This window comes from Agelaius tricolor, unplaced genomic scaffold (assembly GCF_023055355.1).
Source record: "Agelaius tricolor isolate 1412-34295 unplaced genomic scaffold, bAgeTri1.0.p SCAF_36, whole genome shotgun sequence".
Taxonomy (NCBI): domain Eukaryota; kingdom Metazoa; phylum Chordata; class Aves; order Passeriformes; family Icteridae; genus Agelaius; species Agelaius tricolor.
This window is the reverse complement of record NW_027269296.1, coordinates 2,316,484-2,339,219: the sequence shown is the minus strand read 5'-3', so window position 1 is coordinate 2,339,219 and position 22,736 is coordinate 2,316,484. Positions and strand designations below refer to the sequence as shown.

General features: G+C 49.4%; 1 protein-coding gene across 2 annotated transcripts in view; it reads left to right on the top strand.

The window, feature by feature from the left end:
• CSMD2 (CUB and Sushi multiple domains 2) overlaps nucleotides 1–22,736 on the top strand; it is a 263,996-nt gene that overhangs the window by 181,544 nt on the left and 59,716 nt on the right. For both annotated transcript variants that reach the window (XM_071453356.1, XM_071453355.1), the window contains 10 exons: nucleotides 76–264; nucleotides 4,809–4,978; nucleotides 6,750–6,906; nucleotides 7,471–7,662; nucleotides 10,093–10,219; nucleotides 14,052–14,254; nucleotides 15,559–15,750; nucleotides 18,759–18,897; nucleotides 19,787–19,974; nucleotides 22,248–22,442. In XM_071453356.1, the coding sequence (XP_071309457.1) occupies nucleotides 76–264; nucleotides 4,809–4,978; nucleotides 6,750–6,906; nucleotides 7,471–7,662; nucleotides 10,093–10,219; nucleotides 14,052–14,254; nucleotides 15,559–15,750; nucleotides 18,759–18,897; nucleotides 19,787–19,974; nucleotides 22,248–22,442 (1,752 nt within the window). The remainder of the gene's footprint in view (nucleotides 1–75; nucleotides 265–4,808; nucleotides 4,979–6,749; nucleotides 6,907–7,470; nucleotides 7,663–10,092; nucleotides 10,220–14,051; nucleotides 14,255–15,558; nucleotides 15,751–18,758; nucleotides 18,898–19,786; nucleotides 19,975–22,247; nucleotides 22,443–22,736) is intronic.

Sequence of the window (22,736 nt, the reverse complement as noted above, 5' to 3'; positions counted from 1 at the left end):
CTTGGACCCTCATCTCCTCTCCGCGGAGGCACAGAACCCATCTCCCATCCCACCAACCCCACTTTTCCCCTCCAGAATACGACCTGGAGCCGTGTGACGAGCCCGAAGTGCCGGCCTACAGCATCAGGAAGGGGCTGCAGTTCGGGGTGGGGGACGTGCTGAGCTTCTCGTGCTTCCCCGGGTACCGGCTGGAGGGCGCGGCGCGCATCACCTGCCTGGGCGGGAGACGGCGAGTGTGGAGCGCGCCTCTGCCAAGGTGTGTTGGTAGGTGGTCATGTGCTTTCATTTTGCTTGGCTGGCCCCGCTGTGCTGCACTCCTGAGGTGGGCAGGGATGGATGGGAGCAGCCCCTGGGGTGGGTGATGTCCCCCTGGGCTGGATGGGAGCACTCCTGGGGTGGGTGGCATCCTCCAAGATGGATGGGAGCACTCCTGGGGTGGGTGGCATCCTCCAAGATGGATGGGAGCAGCCCTGGGATGGGTGATGTTTCCTGGGATGGAAGTGGTGACGTCCCCTGGCATGGATGGGAGCACCCCTGAGTGGGTGACATGCCCTGGGATGGGTGACATGCCCTGGGATGGATGGGAGCAGCCCTGGGATGGAGGGGTGACATCTCTTGGTATGGGTGACATGCCCTGGGATGGATGGGAGCAGCCCTGGGATGGAGGGGTGACATCTCTTGGTATGGGTGACATACCCTGGATGGATGGGAGCAGCCCTGGGGGGGGGTGACATCCCCTGGGATAGGTGACATCCTCTGGGATGGATGGGAGCACCCCTGGGATGGAGGGGTGACATCCCTGGGGTAGATGGGAGCACCCATGGAATGGAGGGGTGACATCCCCTGGAATGGGTGACATCCCTGGGATGGTTGGGAGCAGCCCTGGGATGGGTGACATCCCCTGGGATGGATGGGTGACATCCCCTGGAATGGGTGACATCCCTGGGATGGTTGGGAGCACCCCTGGGATGGGTGACATCCCCCTGGGATGAATGGGTGACATCCCCTGGATGGATCCCATCCCTGGGATGGGTGACATCCCCCTGGGATGAATGGGTGACATTCCCCTGGGATGGATGGGTGACATCCCCTGGATGGATCCCATCCCTGGGATGGGTGGGAGCACCCCTGGGATGGGTGACACCCCCCAGGATGGGACCAGTCCAGAGCAGGGATGGGGGAGATGCTCCAGGCCTTGGCAAAAAGATGTCACACCTTTTTTTTATTTTTTTCATGTAGAATTTCAATAGAAAATCATTCCCAGCTCTGCTCACGCAGAGCCTGAGGGATTCCTCCAGGTGAGCCAGGGCAGGGCTCTCACCTGGTGGCCAGACCTGCTCAGGAGATTGTCCTGAGCTCTGGGTGACCCTTGAGGGCCACTGCAGGGCAAAGCTCCCAGCAGAACCAGCTGTGCTGCTGAATTTCCCAGCTCTGCTGAGCTCTGGGGGCCTCATCCTGCTGGGACAGGCAGGAATAACAATCAGGCTGCAGATAAAGCTCATCAGGGGAATGAAAATTAAAAAAAAAAAATCATTTCCAGAGCTTTGAACTGGAGCCTCAGACAGCAGCACTGAGTGGACACCCTGGCTGCTGTTCCTGGCTCAGAATTAACAGCTTGGCTTGATCATAACAGGGCAAACTCAGGGCTGATGGCCCAGAGCTCTGTGGCAGGGTGACAGCTCTGTCACAGTGTCCCCACTGCCTGCTCAGATCTGCCTGGATAGGGATGGAACAGGGAGACTGACTCATTAAGATCACAGGAGATTTAATTGCTTTTCCAGACACACTGTATTCAGCTCCTGTCCTAGAGATGGTCTGGGGAGGACTCAGAGTGGTTTTTGTTCCTTTGTCCAAGCCCTGTGGCCAGGACAGCTCCCTGAGATGTCCCCAGCATTGTCCCTGGGGAATCTGTGCCAAAAATCCAGCTTTTCATCCATGGCAAGAGCAGAGGACAAAGAGTCACCTCCAAAGAGCCTCCTCTGGGTGCATCTGCTGCTTAACCCTTCCCTGGAGGAGCAGCAGAGCCAGGAGCTGCCCTGGGATGATTCCCTCATCTCCAGGAGCTGCCCTGGGATGGTTCCCTCATAATCCAGGAGCTACCCTGGGATGATTCCCTCACCTGGGATGGTTCCTTCAGCTCCAGGAGCTGCCCTGGGATGGTTCCCTCATAATCCAGGAGCTGCCCTGGGATGGTTCCCTCATAATCCAGGAGCTGCTCTGGGATGGTTCCCTCAGCTCCAGGAGTTGCCCTGGGATGGTTCCCTCAGCTGGGATGGTTCCTTCAGCTCCAGGAGCTGCCCTGGGATGGTTCCCTCAAGTCCAGGAGCTGCCCTGGGATGGTTCCCTCAGCTGGGATGGTTCCCTCATCTCCAGGAGCTGCCCTGGGATGGTTCTCTCATAATCCAGGAGCTGTGGGGACTCAGGGACACAAGGTTGATCCCAAATTTGCTGTGGGGGGACTGTCCCCAGCCCTGCCCGCAGAGCCCCAGAGGAGCAGGCAGGCAGCCAGTGTTGGACAGCAGAAGATCTTGCAGGGTAAACAGGCTGGGAAAACAGTGAGTCACGGCTGGCTCGTGTGGGAGCTCGGCAGGAGGAACAGAAAATCCTCAGCCTGGGGTTGTTCCGAGCAGATCCACGCAAATTCATGCAGATTCCTACAGGTTTATGTCCCATTTCCCACAGATTTTCTGCAGATCCACGCAGATGTCACAGAGATCTGCACAGATTTATATTTGCATAGATTCCTCACAGATGCTCCCCAAATTCCCCCCAGATTCCCACAGATTCACACAAATTCCCCCAAATTCCCACAGATCCACACAGATTCCCCCAAATTCCCACAGATCCACACAGATCCCCCCAAATTCCCCCCAAATTCCCACAGATTCCCCACAGATTCACACAAATTCCCTCAAATTCCCACAGATCCACACAGATCCCCCCAAATTCCCCCCAAATTCCCACAGATTCCCCACAGATTCACACAGATCCCCCCCAAATTCCCACAGATTTTTTGTAGATCCACGCAGATTTCACAGAGATTCACACAGATTTATATTTGCACAGATTCCCCACAGATGCCCCGCAAATTTCCACAGATTTCCCACAGATCCACACAAATTTCACAGGGATTCACACAGATATTTCAGAGATTTAGACAGATTTATATTTGCACAGGTTCCCCACAGATCCCCCCCAAATTCCCACAGATTTCCCACACATCCACACAGATTTCCCAGAGATTCACACAGATTTATATTTACACAGGTTCCCCACAAATCCCCCACAGATTCCCCCAAAATCTCCCCCAATTCCCACAGATTTCCCACAGATCCACGCAGATTTCACAGAGCTTCACACGGATTTACATTTACACAGATTCCCCCCCAGATTCCCCCCAAATTTACGTTTACACAGATTCTGAAGGAGGGGAGAAGCCTGGCTAGGAAAATGTGATGGAAAAGGGGACAGTCTGCAGGTTGTAGTGAACAACAACAGGTTGTAGTGAATAAAAACAGGTTCTAGTGAGTAACAAGAGGTTGTAGTGAATAATAAGAGGTTGTAGTGAATACCAACTGGGTGTAGTGAATACCAACAGGTTGTAGTGAGTAATAAGAGGTTGTAGTGAATACCAACAGGTTGTAGTGAATAACAACAGGTTCTAGTGAGTAGCAAGAGGTTGTAGTGAATACTAACGGATTGTAGTGAATAAAAACAGGTTCTAGTGAGTAACAAGAGGTTGTAGTGAATAATAAGAGGTTGTAGTGAATACCAACTGGGTGTAGTGAATACCAACAGGTTGTAGTGAGTAACAAGAGGTTGTAGTGAATACTAACAGATTGTAGTGAATAAAAACAGGTTGTAGTGAATACCAACAGGTTGTAGTGAATAATAACAGGTTGTAGTGAGTAACAAGAGGTTGTAGTGAATACCAACAGGTTGTAGTGAGTAACAAGAGGTTGTAGTGAATACCAACAGGTTGTGGTGAGTAACAAGAGGTTGTAGTGAATATCAACAGGTTGTAGTGAATACCAGCAGGTTGTAGTGAATAATAACAGGTTGTAGTGAGTAACAAGAGGTTGTAGTGAATACCAACAGGTTGTAGTGAATAACACGAGGTTGTAGTGAATACCAACAGGTTGTAGTGAATACCAACAGGTTGTAGTGAGTAACAAGAGGTTGTAGTGAATATCAACAGGTTGTAGTGAATACCAGCAGGTTGTAGTGAATAATAACAGGTTGTAGTGAGTAACAAGAGGTTGTAGTGAATACCAACAGGTTGTAGTGAATAACACGAGGTTGTAGTGAATACCAACAGGTTGTAGTGAATACCAACAGGTTGTAGTGAGTAACAAGAGGTTGTAGTGAATACCAACAGGTTGTAGTGAGTAACAAGAGGTTGTAGTGAATACCAACAGATTTTAGTGAATAATAACAGGTTGTAGTGAATAACACGAGGTTGTAGTGAATACCAACAGGTTGTAGTGAATACCAACAGGTTGTAGTGAGTAACAAGAGGTTGTAGTGAATACCAACAGGTTGTAGTGAGTACCAACAGGTTGTAGTGAATACCAACTGGGTGTAGTGAATACCAACAGGTTGTAGTGAATACCAGCAGGTTGTAGTGAATACCAACAGGTTGTAGTGAGTACCAACAGGTTGTAGTGAGTACCAACAGGGAGAAGCCCCTCTGCTTGCTGCTGCAGGAGGGGCTGAGCAGCTGTGGCCTTCAGAGGAGTCTCCTGCATGTGTGGCGTGGCCCGGAGGCGCGTGGGGTCACTGAGATGTGCCCTTGTGTCTCGCTGCAGCTGAGTGTGGCTCCTCTGTGACGGGGACCCAGGGCGTGCTGCTGTCCCCCAACTACCCCCTGAACTACAACAACAACCACGAGTGCATCTACTCCATCCAGAGCCAGCCTGGCAAGGGCATCCAGCTGAAAGCCAGGACCTTCGAGCTGGAGGCAGGAGATGTCCTCAAGGTAATTCTGGCTTGGGCAGTGGAGAGCAGCATCTCTAAATGCTCTAAAATTTTCCTGGGATTAGGTGGGAGTGACCTCTGTGTCATGCCAGTGCCATGGAGTGATTGCCATGGCAGTTTGGAAGGCCAGATTTCCCCCAGACCAGCTAAAGTTCAGCTCTCACCTGTGGAATTGCACAGGAAAAACTCCTCATCCATCAGAATAGCGAGGGTTTGAGCATTATTTTAGTGCTTTGAAGAATCAAGGCTGGTTTGTCCCAAAAAAAGGGGCTGATTGAAATGCAGAACTCCAGACTCTTCTGAGATTATTCAAGCTCCAGGACTCTGTGGAGAAGGAGACAAATCCAGGCTGAGTTTTTTTATTAACCAAAGGAATGGTTTTGAAGGAGGCATTAATATTGCAAGGATGTGCTGAGCCATCTTCCCAGGAATGCCTCTGTCCTCATTGAAGTGTCACACTCCAGGAGAGGTGTAATCCACGTTTCCAGCTCACAAATGACTGGAAAGGGAGAAAGATTTCCTGTTAATGCAAGGAATGTACTCCTTGTCAGAGGAATTACATTCTCTCAGCAGGTTTGTCATCAGCTGCTCATCTGAGGAAAGTTCCTATCGATCTCCACTGGTGAGGAGCTGCTCTTGGTCCTCACAAAAGGAAGGAAGAAAAAAAAAACCCCATTTGTGTTTTTCTTAAATCACAGTAAATTCAAGGCTCATCTCTGAGTCAGTCTGGGGGAAAAATGTGGGTTTTTTTCAGTAGCTGCTCCTTGGGAAAGGGAGTTGAGGAGATGCAGCCCAGTGTGCAGAGTAAATCAGGGCTGAGGAGGAGGGTGCAGATCCTCCAGGGTGGAAATCCTGCCCCTCAGGTGGGCAGCACTGTAGAGTTCCATTAAGTCAGACTTTTAGTTTGAGATCCCTGGGTCCCACCTGACATTGCCTGAAGGATTTGTCCCTGCTTGCACTTGTGGATCCAGGGACCACTCCTGGATCATCTGTGGGACAAATCCTGCAGGGTTAGAGTTGCTTTTCCAGCCTGAAGCTGGAATTCAGAGTGGGGTTGGTTGTTCCTTCCCTTTTCCCTCCAATACCCAGGATCAGCTCAGTGCCAGGAGCAAATTCCTTGATTTGAGGTGACCCCAAATCAAGGCATTTATCAGGAGCTGCTGGCTCTTCCCAGGAAGCTTCTCCACCAAAAAAAACAAAAACCCAAAGGACAACCCAGGGTGTTGCTGTGAGCAGAGCAGGGACAAGGTGGGATAAATTCCTCATCATTTCCCTGTTCTAGAGCTCAGTGAAACTGCAGAGAAATCCTGTTATGGTTTGGGTGGGAAGGGACCTTAAGGAAATCCTGTTATGGTTTGGGTGGGAAGGGACCTTAAGGAAATCCTGTTATGGTTTGGGTGGGAAGGGACCTTAAGGAGATCCTGGAATGGTTTGGGTGGGAAGGGACCTTAAGGAGATCCTGGAATGGTTTGGGTGGGAAGGGACCTTAAGGAAATCCTGGAATGGTTTGGGTGGGAAGGGACCTTAAGGAGATCCTGGAATGGTTTGGGTGGGAAGGGACCTTAAGGGGATCCTGGAATGGTTTGGGTGGGAAGGGACCTTAAGGATCATCCAGTGCCACCCCTGCCATGGACAGGGGCACCTTCCACTGTCCCAGGTTGTTCCAAGCCTTGGACACTTCCAGGGATGCAGGGGCAGCCAGAGCCTCTGTGGGCAGTGATGGTTTGATCCCAGGAATGGCTTTTCCAGGCTGGATTTCTTGTTCCCCCCAGGTCTACGATGGCACCAACAGCTCTGCCCGGCTGCTGGGCACCTTCAGCCACTCGGAGCTGCTGGGCACCAGCATCAACAGCACCTCCAGCTCCATGTGGCTGGAGTTCATCACTGACACTGCCAACACCAGCAAAGGCTTCGAGCTGCAGTTCTCCAGTGAGTTCCAATCCCGTGTGTGCTGGCAATCCCACAGGCCAAGGTGTATTTTTGTGGTTTTGTGTTGCATGTGAGCAGAGAGTCCTTTCTGGGGTGATCTTGTACCCAGAGTGGGAGAGCACAGAATCCCAGCATTACTGAGGGTGGAAAAGCCCTCCAAGCCCATCCAGTCCAAGCTGTGCCTGATCCCCACGCTGTCACCGAGTGCCACATGCAGCCATTCCTTGGACACCTCCAAACCTCCCTGGGCAGCCCCTTCCAACCCTTTCCATGCAGAAATTCCTCCTGGTGTCCAACCTGACCTGCCCTGGCACAGCTCAAGGCTGTTTCCTCTTCTCCTGTCCCTATTCCCAGGGATCTGATCAAACCTTTCCTGTCGAGCCTGTAGCGCTCCAGAAATTCAGATCAAAACTCCAGCATTAATTAAACCCCTCTGATTTCCAACATGGCCCCTTTTGGTCCCCAACAAACGATTGTAAGGAGAAAACACCACCATGGCTCTGTGTGAAACCCTCCTGGCTGTGAAATTCCTGCTGCCAACAGCTGCCCTTGCTCCCTGTGCAGGTTTTGAGCTCATCAAGTGCGAGGACCCCGGCGTGCCCCAGTTTGGGTACAAGGTGCACGACGAGGGACACTTTGCTGGCAGCTCAGTGTCCTTCAGCTGTGACCCTGGCTACACCCTGAGGGGCACCAGGGTGCTGGTGTGCCTGACTGGGGAGAGGAGAGCCTGGGACCAGCCCCTGCCGACCTGTGTGGGTGAGACTCCCTCTCCTTATTCTCCTCATTCTCCTTCTCCTTATTCTCCTCATTCTCCTCATTCTCCTCCTTCTCCTTTTTCTCCTCCTTCTCCTTCTCCTTCCCCTCATTCTCCTCCTTCTCCTTCCCCTCATTCTCCTCCTTCTCCTTCTCCTTATTCTCCTTCTCCTCATTCTCCTTCTCCTTCCCCTCATTCTCCTCCTTCTCCTTATTCTCCTTCCCCTCATTCTCCTCCTTCTCCTTCTCCTCATTCTCCTCCTTCTCCTTCTTCTCCTCCTTCTCCTCATTCTCCTCCTTCTCCTTCCCCTCATTCTCCTCCTTCTCCTTTTTCTCCTCCTTCTCCTCCTTCTTTTTCTCCTCCTTCTCCTTCCCCTCATTCTCCTCAAACTCCTTCTTATTCTCCTCCTTCCCCTCATTCTCCTCCTTCTCCTTATTCTCCTTCCCCTCATTCTCCTCCTTCTCCTTTTTGTTCTCCTTCTCCTTCTTCTTTTTCTCCTCCTCCTCCTTCTTCTCTTCCTTCTTTTTCTCCTCCTTCTCCTCCTTCTCCTTCTCCTCCTTCTCCTTCTCCTTCTCGGAGAGATTTCCTTGGATCCCACACCCTGAACACCCTTGGTCCCTGCTTTGCTGATCCATTGACATTAACTCTGCTGTTAATTGCATCTGCACTAATTAAGTTGTGTGTGGTGATGGAGACACCACCTCCTCCTCCTCCAGCACTCTCCAGACTGAGATTTCCTTGGATCCCACACCCTGAATACCCTTGGTTCCACCCCCCACCCTGACCATTTTTTGTCCCTGCTTTGCTGATCCACTGACATTAACTCTGCTATTAATTACTCCCATCTGCACTAATTAAGTTGTGGTGAGGATCCTCTGTGAGGCATCTCGAGCTGGAGACACCTCCTGCTCCTCCAAAACCCCCAGGAAATTATTTCCTTGTGGATTCCATGAAATTATTTCCTTGTGGATTCCATGCCCTGCTCTTGGTCCCTGCTTTGCTCATCCACTGACATTAACTCTGCTGTTAATTGCATCTGCACTAATTAAGTTGTCTGTGGTGATGGTTCTTGAGATGGACACACCTCCTGCTCTGCCAAAACTTCCAGGAATTGATTTCCTTGGATGCCCCACCTTGACCACCTTCTGTCCCTGCTTTGCTCATCCATGTGACATTAACTCTCCTATTAATTGCATCTGCACTAATTAAGTTGTGGTGAGGATCCTCTGTGAGGCATCTCGAGATGGAGACACCTCCTGCACCTCCAGGAAATTATTTCCTTGTGGATTCCCCACCCTGACCACCCTTTGCTGATCCATTGACATTAACTCTGCTCCTAATTGCCCATCTGCACTAATTAATGCAGTGAGGATCCTGTGTGAGACAGAGAGCGCCTGAAGCAGCTTTAACATGAAACACTCTGCCCTACACACACATTTGACACGGGGTTTTTGCTTCCTTGTGCTGTTCCAGCCCTGTCCTTTCACTCTGGACATGTTGAAGTGAGTGGCACCTCCTGACAGTGACACCAGCGTGTGGCCCTGGCATGTGACAGCTCAGAGCCAGGTTTATTTGAGAGCTGCCTGACACCTGATCCCATCCCCAGACATTTCAATTCCCTTTGCAGAGTTCCCTTTTCGCCTGCAGCTCTTCCTGCTCGGGAAATTCTGCTCTGGGGTTTTGTGTGTGAAATGAATGGGGCTGGTTGCTGATTCCTGTCCTGCTGTGCCCAGGACATGGGGAAGTTGTGGGACACTGAGTCCCCTGGGAGATCCCCACACCCAGGGATGTGCTCAGCCCCTGGCACTCCGTGTTCCCTCTCCCAGGAGGCAGGACCATTCCTTGGCTGGGATTTCAGCCTCATTTATTGATGTGAAAAGATAAATCTCTGTCATTTGTGCGTTTTCTTAACCTTCACCCTGTTTGCTCTTCATGTGCTGGATGTGAGGCCGTGTCTGAGCGTGTGGAAATTAAAAAGAAATGAAAGAAAACTGAAAGAAATGAAAATTACAGAATTTGAATGGATATGTTATGGAAATTATTCCAAATCCTCACATTCTTTGCAGTTCATTTACAGCAACATTACAAGTTCTTTGGCTTCTTATCCTTCATTTTCTGATGAATCCAAGCAGAGGAGCAGAGCTCCTTCACCCCCAGGTGTGGAGCAGGGAATCAGGATCCTGGCAGGCTCTGCCTCTGCTCCCTGGGGATTCAGAAAGGTGCAGGGAAGCTTTGCCAGGTGTTCACACCGAGCACAGAAATGCAGAATAATTCTGAGAAGTCAGCTGAATTCAACAATTCTCTTCATCTTTGTAAGCTTTTAGAATCCCTAAAACAGGAACAATCTCTGTTGCAGGGTGAGATTGTTGCCAAGCAAGAGCCACAGAAAGCCACGAATCTCCTCCCTAACCCCATCAATATTTTTGTTCCAGCTGAGTGTGGAGGGACAATCAGAGGAGAGACCTCGGGACGGATCCTTTCTCCAGGATATCCAACTCCCTATGACCACAACCTCAACTGCATCTGGACCATCGAGGCAGAGCCTGGGTGCACCATTGGGTGAGCTGGGCTCCTGTGGTTTGGCTGCTTTCCCACTTGGAGCTGATTTTTTCCAGGTCAAAAATTAAAATAAAGCAAGGAGTGAGAAGCTGAGGGACAAGCAGGGAGAAGTCACTGCATTGGTTCCAGAATCAGGGAATGGTTTAGGCTGGGATTGAGGATTTATGGGATTTATTCCCCACCAGCCCAGGGCTGCTCAGAGCCCCCAGTGGCATCACTGCTCCTCTGGTTTTTAGCCCAGTGTGTCACAGCCCTGGGTGGTGACACCAGACCATGGCCTGGTCCTGCCCATGGTGCTCCTCAGCTCAAACATCCCAGAGCTTTGGAGTCCATGGACAGCTTCCCACCCCTCTCCTTAATGGCATGCATCCAGAATCAAACCCTTTTTGCCACCAGATTAATGAGGAACTTCCCAAAAGTGCTGAATGGCCACACAATCCTGGAATGAGGAATGTGCTGTAGGAAATCACAGAGGATGTCCCAGAATCCAGGGAATTCCTGCTCCAAGGAATTCACTTCTGCCCCACCACCCCTTCAGTGATGTTTGCCCAGCCCTGCCAAACCCTTCAGGGCTGCCCTGGGTGTTCCCAGAGATTCCAGGCTGGCCAAAGCTCACAGAAAGCCAGAATATTTGGGCAAGCCAAGCTTTGACTGAGTGGGATTTGAGAGGGAGAAATGCACCTTAAAAGTTCTAAATAACAACAGCAACAATAATGATGATGATGATGATGGTAATAATAATAATAATAATAATAATAATAATAATAATAATAATAATAATAATAATAATAATAATCCTCTTCTATCAGAGTTCCCAGTGCTTCTCAGCCATTCCTGGCTCATCCCAAGCCCGTGGCTGTTCCATCCTGAATTCCTTCCCTCTCAGTCCCATTTTCTCCTCCCTGCTGCCTCAGCACCCATCACCTCTCCAGCCCAGCCTGTCCCTCAGGGTGAGCTCTGTGCTGCTTTTAGCCCGTGGAGTTCTGCTGGAGACAGGTTTGGGCTGGTGTTTTCATTTTTATTTAATGCAGAAATTCCCTCCATTAGCTCTGTCCTTCAGAATGGCTCAATAATGGATGGGCTTGGGTGTGAACAGAGGAGAAAAAGCACAGCCAAAGCAGCTGAATCCCTGCACAGGCAACTTCCACTTGAAATCTCCTCTATTTTTATTCTCCTGGAAAAGGTTTTTATAGGCCAGAGTAGAGAGGTCCCTTTTCCAACCCCATCCAAAGGCTGCTTCAGCAACTTTGCTGTTGTAATCCCTAAAAGCACCCACATGAGCAGAGATTTGGGACCAGCCAAAGGCTTGGAAGAGGCCAGCAGTGAAAGGAGAAGGTTCCAGAAGGTGTCAGAGCCACACACACCTGGTGACCCTGCCTTTCCCAGAGATCAGAGCTCCTCTCCCTGCCCCTTTCATCTCCCAGCTCCAGCAGCAGCACAGCTGATCTCAGGGGACTGGGGAGAGCACATTCCCAGCAACTTCATTTTTATGGTAATCCATTGGAAAAATAATCCTCTTCACGCATGATACAATTGTATAAAGCTCTCATTTATAACTTACATGAAAATTAATCACCAGAGCTTTTGGAATGAAGCTGTATCTGCACAGCACGAGGGGAAGGGCAGGGGGGTGAGACAGGGAGAAAAATGAGTCTGCACCTTAGAGCCATGGAAGGGAAAGGGCTGCTCTTGCAGAGGGGATTGGTTTGGGGCTGGGAGTGCCTTGCTTGGGCTGGGGGAGAGGACAAAGGTGGAGGAAAAGCAGGAGGTTGTGCTGGGAAATGGGTGGAAATTCCTGGACCAGCTGGGAGCAGGGGACACGGAGACATGGCAGGGGTGGGTTGTGGCCCATCCTTGATCCCAGTGTTGTAAAAATCCACTGATGTTGTTAATTCGTGCCACTTTCATGGGTATTGACAGGTTCCACCTTCCAGAGTTCCATCTGAAAACAGCAGAGAGAAAATGCCCAGAGCTGGCAGGGACCCACAGGGATCAAGGGTTGCTCACACTCTCAGGGCAGAGCTGGGCTCTCCTCTCTGCTCCTTGCTAAGCTGGCAGAACTTCCCCACTCTCACACTTACATTTACATAAATATAATCTCCCCAGTTTCTAATTTGGTTGTTGGTTTTGTTTTGTTTTTGTTGGGGTTTTGGTGTTTGTTTTTGTTTTGGTTTGGTTTGGTTTTTTTGGGGTTATTTTTGGGGGTTTTTTTGGGTTTTTTGTGGTTTGGCTTGGGTTTTTTTGGGGTTTTGTTTTGTTTTGTTTTTGGGGGGGGGGGGTTTGTTTGTTTGTTTGGGTTTTTTGTTGGTTTGTTTGGGTTTTTTGTTTGTTTTTTTTTTACTGCATTTCCATGCCTGTAATTGGGAAATTGGGATTGTCAGAGTCCAGGAATAGAACTCCATTCCCTTCAGGAATGAAACTCCTTTCACCTCAGGAATAGAATTCCTTTCCCCTCAGGAATAAAATTCCTTTCCCTTCAGGAGTAAAACTCCTTTCCCCTCAGGAATAAAATTCCTTTCCCCTCAGGAATAAAATTCCTTTCCCCTCAGGAATAAAACTCCTTTCCCCTCAGGAATGAAATTCCTTTCCCCTCAGGAATGAAATTCCTTTCCCTTCAGGAATAAAACTCCTTTCCCCTCAGGAATAAAATTCCTTTCCCTTCAGGAATGAAACTCCTTTCCCCTCAGGAATGAAACTCCTTTCCCCTCAGGAATGAAACTCCTTTCCCCTCCATTGTCTGCTGCAGCAGGGGCTGTGCCTGGTCTCAGGCTGAGGGGAAAAGCTGAGATGTGCCTGTGGAATAGATGGATTTGCTCCAGGGAACTCCAGATCTGATATCTCAGCAGATTCCAGCCTGATCACCTGGATCCAGGTGTTCTGCCCCTGGATTTGTTTTTTCTCAGATAAAAGGGGGTGGTTTAGGCAGCCCTGGAGCTGCTGCTGGCAGTCCCAGGGTGTGCCCCCAGCCCAGCTCAACCTCTGGCAGCCTCTCCCTCATCCCAAGGTCTCCAGGGATGAGTTTTTCCCCAGCAGTTCTGGCTCACTGGGCCCAGTTAAGGCTGGGAACAAACGTAATCACACCAAGGCAGCCGTGGAGAACAGCTCTGCACCATCCATCCTGATTTTCCTCAAGCCTGCCTTTATTTCTCTTTGCTCAAGGTCTCTGCTTGGGAGATTTATGATTCAGCTCTTTTGGTTTCTCCCAGCTTCTCTGGGCATCATTTTGTTGCTGAGGATTTTGCAGTGGGGCTTTTTTTTTCTTCTTTTTTTTTTTTCTCCCCCTTTTTTTTTTTATGGCTCTCCCCTGATTTATTTATGTTTGCCCCAGATAAATGGGAATGCAGCCAAGTGAAAGCTTCCCTGTTTGCCTCTGTGGGCTGGCAGGGATTTCAGCACAGCACCTGATGGGTTTATTTTTTACAGGTTTTTTTTTTTTTTTCTGTTTCTAGGTTTCTGTCCCCGTTTCACACTGGGGTTGAGTTGCCCATGGTTGGCCTGATTTTGTTGTGCCAGAGGGAAAATGGGGCAGTGACAAACCAATCACAGTCAGGCTGTGTCGGAGTCTGGAAAGAGTCACAAGATTCATTTTTATCTTTTAGCTTTCTGTCTGTATCCTTTCTCTATTCTTTAGTATAGTTTAGTATAATTTATATAATATAACAACACAACATTTAGTATAATTTATATAATATAACAACATAAAATAATCAATTAGCCTTCTAAAAACATGGAGTCAAATTCAATCAAATTCCTCCCAACAACGGGGGACTCAAAAAATGCCACAACAAACCACACTCCAGGCCTGAATTTCGGGTGTTTTTTTGCCCCTCAGGCTCCATTTCATGGTTTTCCACACGGAGGAGTTCCACGACGTGCTGCGGATCTGGGACGGGCCGGTGGAGAACGGGATCCTGCTGAAGGAGATGAGCGGCTCGGGGCTGCCTGGGGACATCCACAGCACCTTCAACTCCGTCATCCTGCAGTTCAACACCGACTTCTTCACCAGCAAGCAGGGCTTTGCCATCCAGTTCTCAGGTGGGATGGGCTCAAAAACCTGACCAGACCCAGAGGGAAACCCCGACCAAACCTCAGCCCTGCAAACGCGTCCATTTCAATTATTTAGGGTGATATATTCCAATATTTACAGAGTGTTCCAGGTTTGTGCAGCTGGTTTGGAGTGATAATAAACAGGGAGTGGCTGGGTGAGTGATGGTGTGGCTTTGCCTGGACTGACACACATTGAAACATCTTCCCAAGTTTGGGGTTTTTTTTTTTCCCATAACTTTCTGTCTAGGGTGTCTTGCTTGGTTGGGGAACAAGGCACCATTTTGGGGAGAATTTCTGCTGGGTTTCAGACCTTTGGGGTGACCCAGACAGAGGCAGAGCTTTGTGTCACCCAGCACAGCGATGCCATCCTGGGTTTTTTTGCCAGATTTGTGTCTCATCCTGCCAGGAAGGACCAGCCTGGGCTGTTAACTTCCTTATCTCCAGCTGCACAGAAAGAGAGGGATTTCCTCTGGCTCTTTCAAGAGCAGCTTTCTCTAAACTGCCTGGCTGTAACAGACTCTCATCAACTTAGCAGGAAATAAGCTCCTGATCTGGAGCTGGGCTTTATTGACTGCTCCTGCTCAAAGCCTTTGTTCAGCAGGTGTGACTAAGCAGCCAGACCTGAGCTCAGACCTGTCCACTTTGGGATCTTGGGAGCTTTAATGAGGTGGATAAGCTCACAAAACTCCTATTACTCCAGGATTTTCCCTGCTGGTAAATCCTTGTGCTGTTGGCAGACCTTGAGCTCAGGCAGCAGCAAAGCTTTGCCTGTCCCCAGCTCAGGGGACATCTCAGGCCTCAAAGAGAGGCAGCAACAAGTCTGGAAAGGAAACAAACACATTTCTGAAAGGTCAGGCTTGATGCTTCACAGATCTTGAGGCTAAATTTCTCTGGCACTCAGGGGAAAGCGTGAAGTGCTGGTGGCTGAGTTGATTTTGCAGCATGTGCCTTGGCACAGAACTCTCCAAAAGCACCGTGGAAGATCAGTGGGTGTCTGGCCTGATGGAGTAAACAGCCATGTGCACAATTCTACATCAAAGCTGCTCCCTGGGTGCTGCTCTTGAACTTGCTGGTCCCCAGAGCCTTTCCCAGCTGGAGTGGCAGATGCTCAGAGCAAAGGGAAAAGCACTTTTTGTGTGTGGGGGAACTTTGTGGGATGCTGAGGGAGAAGGGATGGGGAAACAAGGCATGGCCTGGATGTCTGGGTAAGGACAGAGCCTGAGGACAGGCAGTGCTGCAGGCCTGGTGTTAAATCAACATTGATAATCAAGAGTGCTTTTAATTGCCTGCAGTGTCCACAGCCACCTCCTGCAATGACCCAGGAATCCCCCAGAATGGGAGCCGGAGCGGGGACAGCAGAGAGGCCGGGGACTCCATCACCTTCCAGTGCAACCCTGGCTACACCCTGCAAGGGGAGGCCCAGATCACCTGTGTGCAGATCCAGAACAGGTTCTTCTGGCAGCCAGACCCACCCACCTGCACAGGTACGGGCACAGATCCATGACCTGGGCACGGGGACACAGATCTGAGACACAGGCTCCTGTCCTGGCACAGGGACACAGATCTGAATGCATGGACACAGGCTCCTGTCCTGGCACAGGGACACAGATCCATGGTCTGGGAACACAGACACAGATCTGAGACACAGGCTCCTGTCCTGGCACAGGGACACAGATCCATGACCTGGGCACAGGGACACAGATCTGAATCTATGGATACAGGCTCCTGTCCTGGCACAGGGACACAGATCCATGGTCTGGGCACAGGGACACAGATCTGAATGCATGGACACAGGCTCCTGTCCTGGCACAGGGACACAGATCCATGGTCTGGGCACAGGGACACAGATCTGAATGCATGGACACAGGCTCCTGTCCTGGCACAGGGACACAGATCCATGACCTGGGCACACAGACACAGATGTGTGATCTGAACCCATGGACACAGATTCATGGTCTGAGCCCAGGAATGCAGATCTATGTCCTGGGCACATGGACACACATCCCTGTGCTGAATCCATGGACAAAGGGCCATGTCCTGGCACACACAGACACAGATCCATGATCTGAATCCATGGACACAGACCCCTGTTCTGAGCCCATGGACACAGATCTGTGACCTGAATCCATGGACACAGATTCATGATTTGAGCCCAGGGATGCAGATCCATGATCTGGGCACATGGGCACAGATCCATGATCTGGGCACATGGACACAGATCCGTGTCCTGAACCTATGGAAACAGATCCATGACCTGAGCCCATGGACACAGATCTGTGACCTGAACTCATAGACACAGATCCATGTCCTGAATCCATGGACACAGGTCCCTGTCCTGAACCCTGTTGTAAAATTTCACTCCACACATCATAAAAAATTAAGGAATATTTTTTTAAATACCCTTCAGGTCTTCAGAGCTGTGATTTGAAAAGCTGATTTTCTAACACTTCAAATTGTACTTCAAATTATACTTCAATTGTTTATAGTTTTTTTCCCCAGCCAATTTTAATATGAAGTGACAAAGGATTTGGAGGAATAATCAGTGAAATATCAGTAACTGGGGGAGAGGCAGCTTGGTTGGAGCTAAACTGGGAAAAATTCAGTGTTAAATTTAGGGCTGATTTGGGGTCTTTAGCATTTCAGATGTGTTTTCCCCTCTTCGTGGCACAACTGTGGAACAATCAGGGCTGGGAGAGCCCCGGGAGGTTTGGGCCATTTGAAGTTTGCATCTCTCCCAATCCCAGGCAGCACTGGCTGGGTCCAGCTCCTGCTTAAAACCCTTTGGAGACTCTGGATGGGATTTTCAAAGGAATCCGAGGGTGTTGAACACTTGTCTCCCTCAGGCTTTTCAAAAATGAGTCCTTAGATTTCAGTTTCTGCGGAGTTTTCCCCTGATGTTACAGTCTGGGAAGAAAAAGCACCCTTGGGGTTAAAACTGGGGTGAATGGGCACAGAAGAGATACTGGTGGGTCCTTCCAAGGCATTTTTGGGGGACTTTCAGCCAAATTTTCCATGTCTGTGCTGTGGTTTCCTGGTGTGTCCCAGAAGGATAACATTTCTCCATTTTTAGACTTGAAAAAGCTCTCTAATCCCTACTATGGCATTTCTAGACCAGCCCCACTGGGTTTTACCTGATATTTTTCTTTCTCAAAGCCCAAAGGGCAATTCCACGTGCTCACTCCTTCATGGAAAAATGTTTCCAAGATTTATCCCATCATTTTTGTCCCATCCCAGCTCATTTCCCACTCTGTAGCTGCTCTCAGACCCTTCCTTTCACCCCCAAATACGTGAGGGCCAATCTGGGAATTCTCAGAGCCCTCACAAGGAGCCTGCATGAAAAACTGACAGGAAAAATACCAGTCATGTTTTGCCACGGTGAGAAACACGAGCAGGCACTTTCAGCCTTAAAAAAAAGCAATAATTGATTTTTCAATCAGCTTGGCATTTAATGTGCTGGGAAGTGGAGTAAACACCACGGAGCCATTTAGGCCCAGACGCGTTTTCACCTCGTTACAGGCGAGCAGGCCTTGACAGGGACTTCCATAAACGCAGCAGAAAAGTGGAATTTCTCCCTCTCTCTCCCCTCCTGGCTCCTCACTTATGGATTTTAGGAAGGTCCTGGTGGCATCCAGAGCTCTGTTTGTGGTTTTTGTCCCCTGTGGAATGGCAGAGCTGTCACCTGGCAGAGCCACCACAACCTCGTGGCACACGGTCAGCCTCAGGGTCACTTCCCACTAAAATACCCCAGGATTCTGTGCTATCTCAAGCCTCCCTGTCTATCATATCTCCTTTATTTTATTCCATCCCTGCTTCCCATTTGGTGCTTTGGAAGTCTGTGTGCTCCAAATTGTGAAAAACGCCAGTCGCTTGTTTTTAAAATTTTAAAAGTTTAATAGTAATAAAATGGTTATAAAAAATAGTGATACAATTAGAGTAATAATAATTTGTACAAATTGAATTAGGACAATATGAGACAATAAATACAAAGAGTTGTGGACAGTCGGGATAATTTTTCTGGGCAGCACAAGCCTGAAAAAGGACCCACGTTAACAGAGGATTAACCCTTAAAATCAACAGCCTGTTGCATATTCATACACCTCATCCATGATGCATAAATTCCATTCAAACATAGGATTCTGTCTGGGCAGTGTCAGCTTCTTCCTCTGAATCCTAACAGAACCTTCGAGGCGGGAAGAATTTTGTTTCTTCTGATAAGAGGGCAATAAATTCTTTTTCTCTGAAAGATTCAGGTGTCCTGTGGCTGCTATCTCAGTGCAAGTCCTTTCTTTAAAAAAATATCCTACATAGCATCATTTCTATTTTAACATTTTATTATAACCTAAAACTATATTTAACACAGTACTTAAGAAAATGAATACAGCATCACTTTCTAACACAACACATCTAATACTCATTTGAATATTTGCAAAAAGCCAGTCATAAGATGCATGCATTTTTCACAAAAGGCTCACCCCTGGTGGTTTTCCTGCAGCTCCGTGTGGCGGGATCCTGACGGGCCCGGCTGGGGTGATCCTGTCCCCGCAGTACCCGGAGCCGTATCCCCCAGGGAAGGAGTGTGACTGGAAGCTGACAGTGTCCCCTGACTATGTCATTGCCCTGGTGTTCAACGTGTGAGTACACAAGGGGTTGGTGCCATGGCCCTGGGGAGGGCCCGCATGGTTTGGTGCCATGGCCACAGAGAGGGGAGAGATGATCTGGGTGTGGAGTCTGAACTCTGCAAAGGAACCAACCCAAAGCTGATGGAGCCGTACCATGCCCCTGGACAATCTGTTCCCAGACTTTTTTTGGAGGGGAGATGCTCATATTCCAGCTGCAGCTCCTCTTTGGAGGGGAGAACATTGTCACAGAACATTGTCACAGTCGCATTTTCTGGAAAAATCCCTTTGCCCAGGATTCTTCTCCTGGGAAGCTGAGAAGCCTCAGAGAAAAAGGAAAACAATTCTTATCTCATTTGCTTCTCCTGTGTTTTGCTGCATTGGAATGTGTTTGGAGATGGTTTACCCACAGGTGATTGTTTCATTGGTTTCTGGTGTGAGTTGTTTTCACTTTTTGGCCAATCGGGGCCAAGCTGTGTCAGGGCTCTGGAAAGAGTCAGGAGTTTTCATTATTATCTCTTTAGCCTTCTATATTCTTTAGCATAGTTTAGTATAGCATTCTTTAATATAATAAAGTATCATAAAATAATAAATGAGCCTTCTGAGAACATGGAGTCAGATTCATCACTCCTTCCTGCCACGGGGCACCCCACAAATACAACAGGACATGATGTGGCACAGCCCAGGAGTCCCTGCAGCAGCTCCAGCTCAGGTTCTGTCTCTTGACTCCGTCCCCACTCTGGGATTCCTCACACAGGAATGGAGGCAGGAATTTCCTCTGCCTGGCAGGATTTTGGAGCAGGAGCAGCCAATCCCTGCCCTGGGCTCCCACATCCCAGGCCCTCAACTCGAAATTCTCCAGCGACGTGTCCTGACCCCGAGCTCTCCTCCTTTGCTTTTGCAGCTTCAGCCTGGAGCCTGGCTATGATTTCCTGCACATCTACGACGGGCCTGACTCCCTGAGCCCCCTGATTGGGAGTTTTTATGGCTCCCAGCTCCCCGAGAGGATCGAGAGCAGCAGCAACAGCCTTTTCCTGGCGTTCCGGAGCGACGCCTCCGTCAGCAACGCCGGCTTCGTCATCGAGTACACAGGTGAGGGCTCAGAAGCTCCCTGGGGCTTTCCCTCTGCTTATTCCCAGATTATTCCACCCCTTTGGAGCAGGTGGAGAGGCTTTAGATGTTGTAGAAAACTTCCAGGGGGAATTCTGGTGTTTTGGCACCCCCGAAGAAGAGGGTGGAGAAAAGAAGGAAGAAAGTTCCTCTTGCCCAAAGCAGTGGGAAGAGAGAGGGAGGTCAAGAGGAATGGAGTGAAACAGGAAAAGAGGAAAAGTGGTGCTCAAAGGGTCCAAAATTTGTGCATCAAGACCCCACCAGCAGCTCCCTGGGGCTTTCCCTCTGCTTATTCCCAGATTATTCTGCCTCTTTGGAACAAGTGGAGAGGCTCTTGATGCTGTGGAAAACTCCAGGGAGTTTTCTGGTGTTTTTACACCCCCAAAGCAGAGGGTGAAGAAAAGAAGGAAGAGAGTTCCTCTTGCCCAAAGCAGTGGGAGGAGAGAGGGAGGTGAAGAGGAATGAAAAAGGAAAAGTGATGCTCAAAAGTGTCCAGAATTTGTGCCTCAAGACCCCACCAGCAGCTCCCTGGGGCTTTCTCTCTGCTTATTCCCAGATTATTCCACCTCTTTGGAGCAAGTGGAGAGGCTCTAGATGCTGTGGAGTTTTCAGGGGGAATCCCAGGTGGAATTCCAGTCTTTTGGCACCCCCAAAGCAGAGGGAAAAGGAGGGAGAGTCCATCTCACCCAAAGCAGTGGGAGGAGAAAGGGAGGTGAAGAGGAAAGGAGTGAAACAGGAAAAGAGGAAAAGTGGTGCTCAAAGTGTCCAAAATTTGTGCATCAAGACCCCACAGAGCCAGGAGAAGCCAGGATTTCAGGATTTAAAGGCTGAGGATACAAATGTGTGATGGGCAGTGGGGTTTCACCAGTCTGTGGCTCCCAAAACAGGGAATTGATGCTCTGGGGAAAAAAAAAATTCCCATCTTTTTGTGCCCCATTCATTTGGATCCCCTGGTGCAGCTGCTGTGGACAGGAAACCATGGGATCATCTGATTTTTTATGCAGAGAAGCAAAAGCAAAACCTGTGGGCTTTACAGTTTCCTGTTTCTCCTTCCACACCTTCCCCAAAATCTGAGAGCCCCTGATTTCATGCTTAAGCACACTTGAATTGTTCCCTGAGCCACTGCTCTCAGAAAAGCCCTTGTCTTTAATGAGCAATTTCCAAATGACAAAAGAGCAGGATTAATCAAAGCCTCTAATTATATTGCAAGCAGGAAAAAATAATAAAGAAAAACCTCAAAAAAAGCTGTTAGAAGAAGAAGAAGAAGAAGAAGGAAAGAAATATCTAAGTCCTGACAGCTCTGTAATGTTCCCTGGAATTTTTATGTGGAAATGGGATTTTAAACTCTGCAGGGCAGAGAGTTTTTTCCCTCTCTACCTGCCAGGAGGGTGGAGCAAGGTGGGGTTTGGCCTCTGCTCCCAGGGAGCAGGGACAGGATGAGAGGGAACAGCCTCAGGTTGTGCCAGGAGAGGCTCAGGTTGGATAGGAGCAGGAATCTCTGCATGGAAAAGGTGTCAGGCCTTGGAAGGGGAGGAATCCCCACCCCTGGAGGTGTCCAAGGAATAAATGAAAGAATCCCAGAGTGGTTTGGGGTTGGAAAGGACCTTAAAACCCATCCATAGGCAAGGACACTTCCACCATCCCAGAGTGCTCCCAGTTCCATCCAGCCTGGCCTTGGACCCTTCCAGGGATGGGGAATCCAGGATTTCTCTGTGTCAGGACCTCCCCATGTCAAATATGATTTGTCCTCGTGGCACTCAGTGCTCTGGGCTGGTGACAAGGTGGGCATGGGTCACAGCTTGGACTCGAGGATCCTGAAGGGAATTTCCAGCCTCAGCAATGCTGGGATTGTGTGAAATGAAGGTTTTGGTTTGGATCGTGCATCAAGACCCCAGTGAGCCCAGGAGAAGCCAGGGTTTCAGGATTCAAAGGCTGAGGGTACAGGTGTGTGATGGGCAGTGTCTGTGGCTCCCAAAACAGGGAGGTTGGATTTTGGGTGCCTGCGTGGGAACTGGAGCCTCCCTTCTCCCAGGGGAGGGCCTGGAGCAGCCAGAATCCAAACCAAATCCCAAATCCACACCCTGCCAACGGTGCCAGTCCTTGTGAAAATCCCACATATTCCCAGGTGAAAAAAAAAGACCTAAAAAACTCCCATTTCACTGATCAAAACAGCAGAGGAATAAAAATCCTGGGAATTTAATTTTTTTCTAATTTTTTTTTAATACTTTTTAAAAATTTCATCTCTTTCCCTGCAGAGAACCCCCGGGAGTCCTGCTTTGACCCAGGGTCCATCAAGAATGGCACCAGGGTGGGCACAGACCTGAAGCTGGGTTCCACCATCACCTTCTACTGTGATGGGGGCTACGACATTGAGGGGGGCCCCACCCTCACCTGTGTCATGGGAGGGGATGGGAAACCCACCTGGAACAAGCCACGCCCCACCTGTACAGGTAAATCCCACGGGAAAGGGGCTGGGGGCAGGATCTGCCCAGAGCTGGAGCCCTCAATGCATCCCCTATGGAAAACTGGGGCTTAATTCAGAGGGGTTTTCTCCGTTTTTCCAGAATTTTTTTAGGGGTTTTACCAGGAATTAGTTTTCATTGTTTTTCAGGGGTTTAGCAGCTTTTTATTTAACAGGAAGAGCTGATTTCTGGGGGTTTTCTTGAGGGTTTTTTTGGAGACAGACAGGAAACTGGACATGGCTGATTCAGTGCCTGGCACAGGGCAGGAATCAGGAATCCACT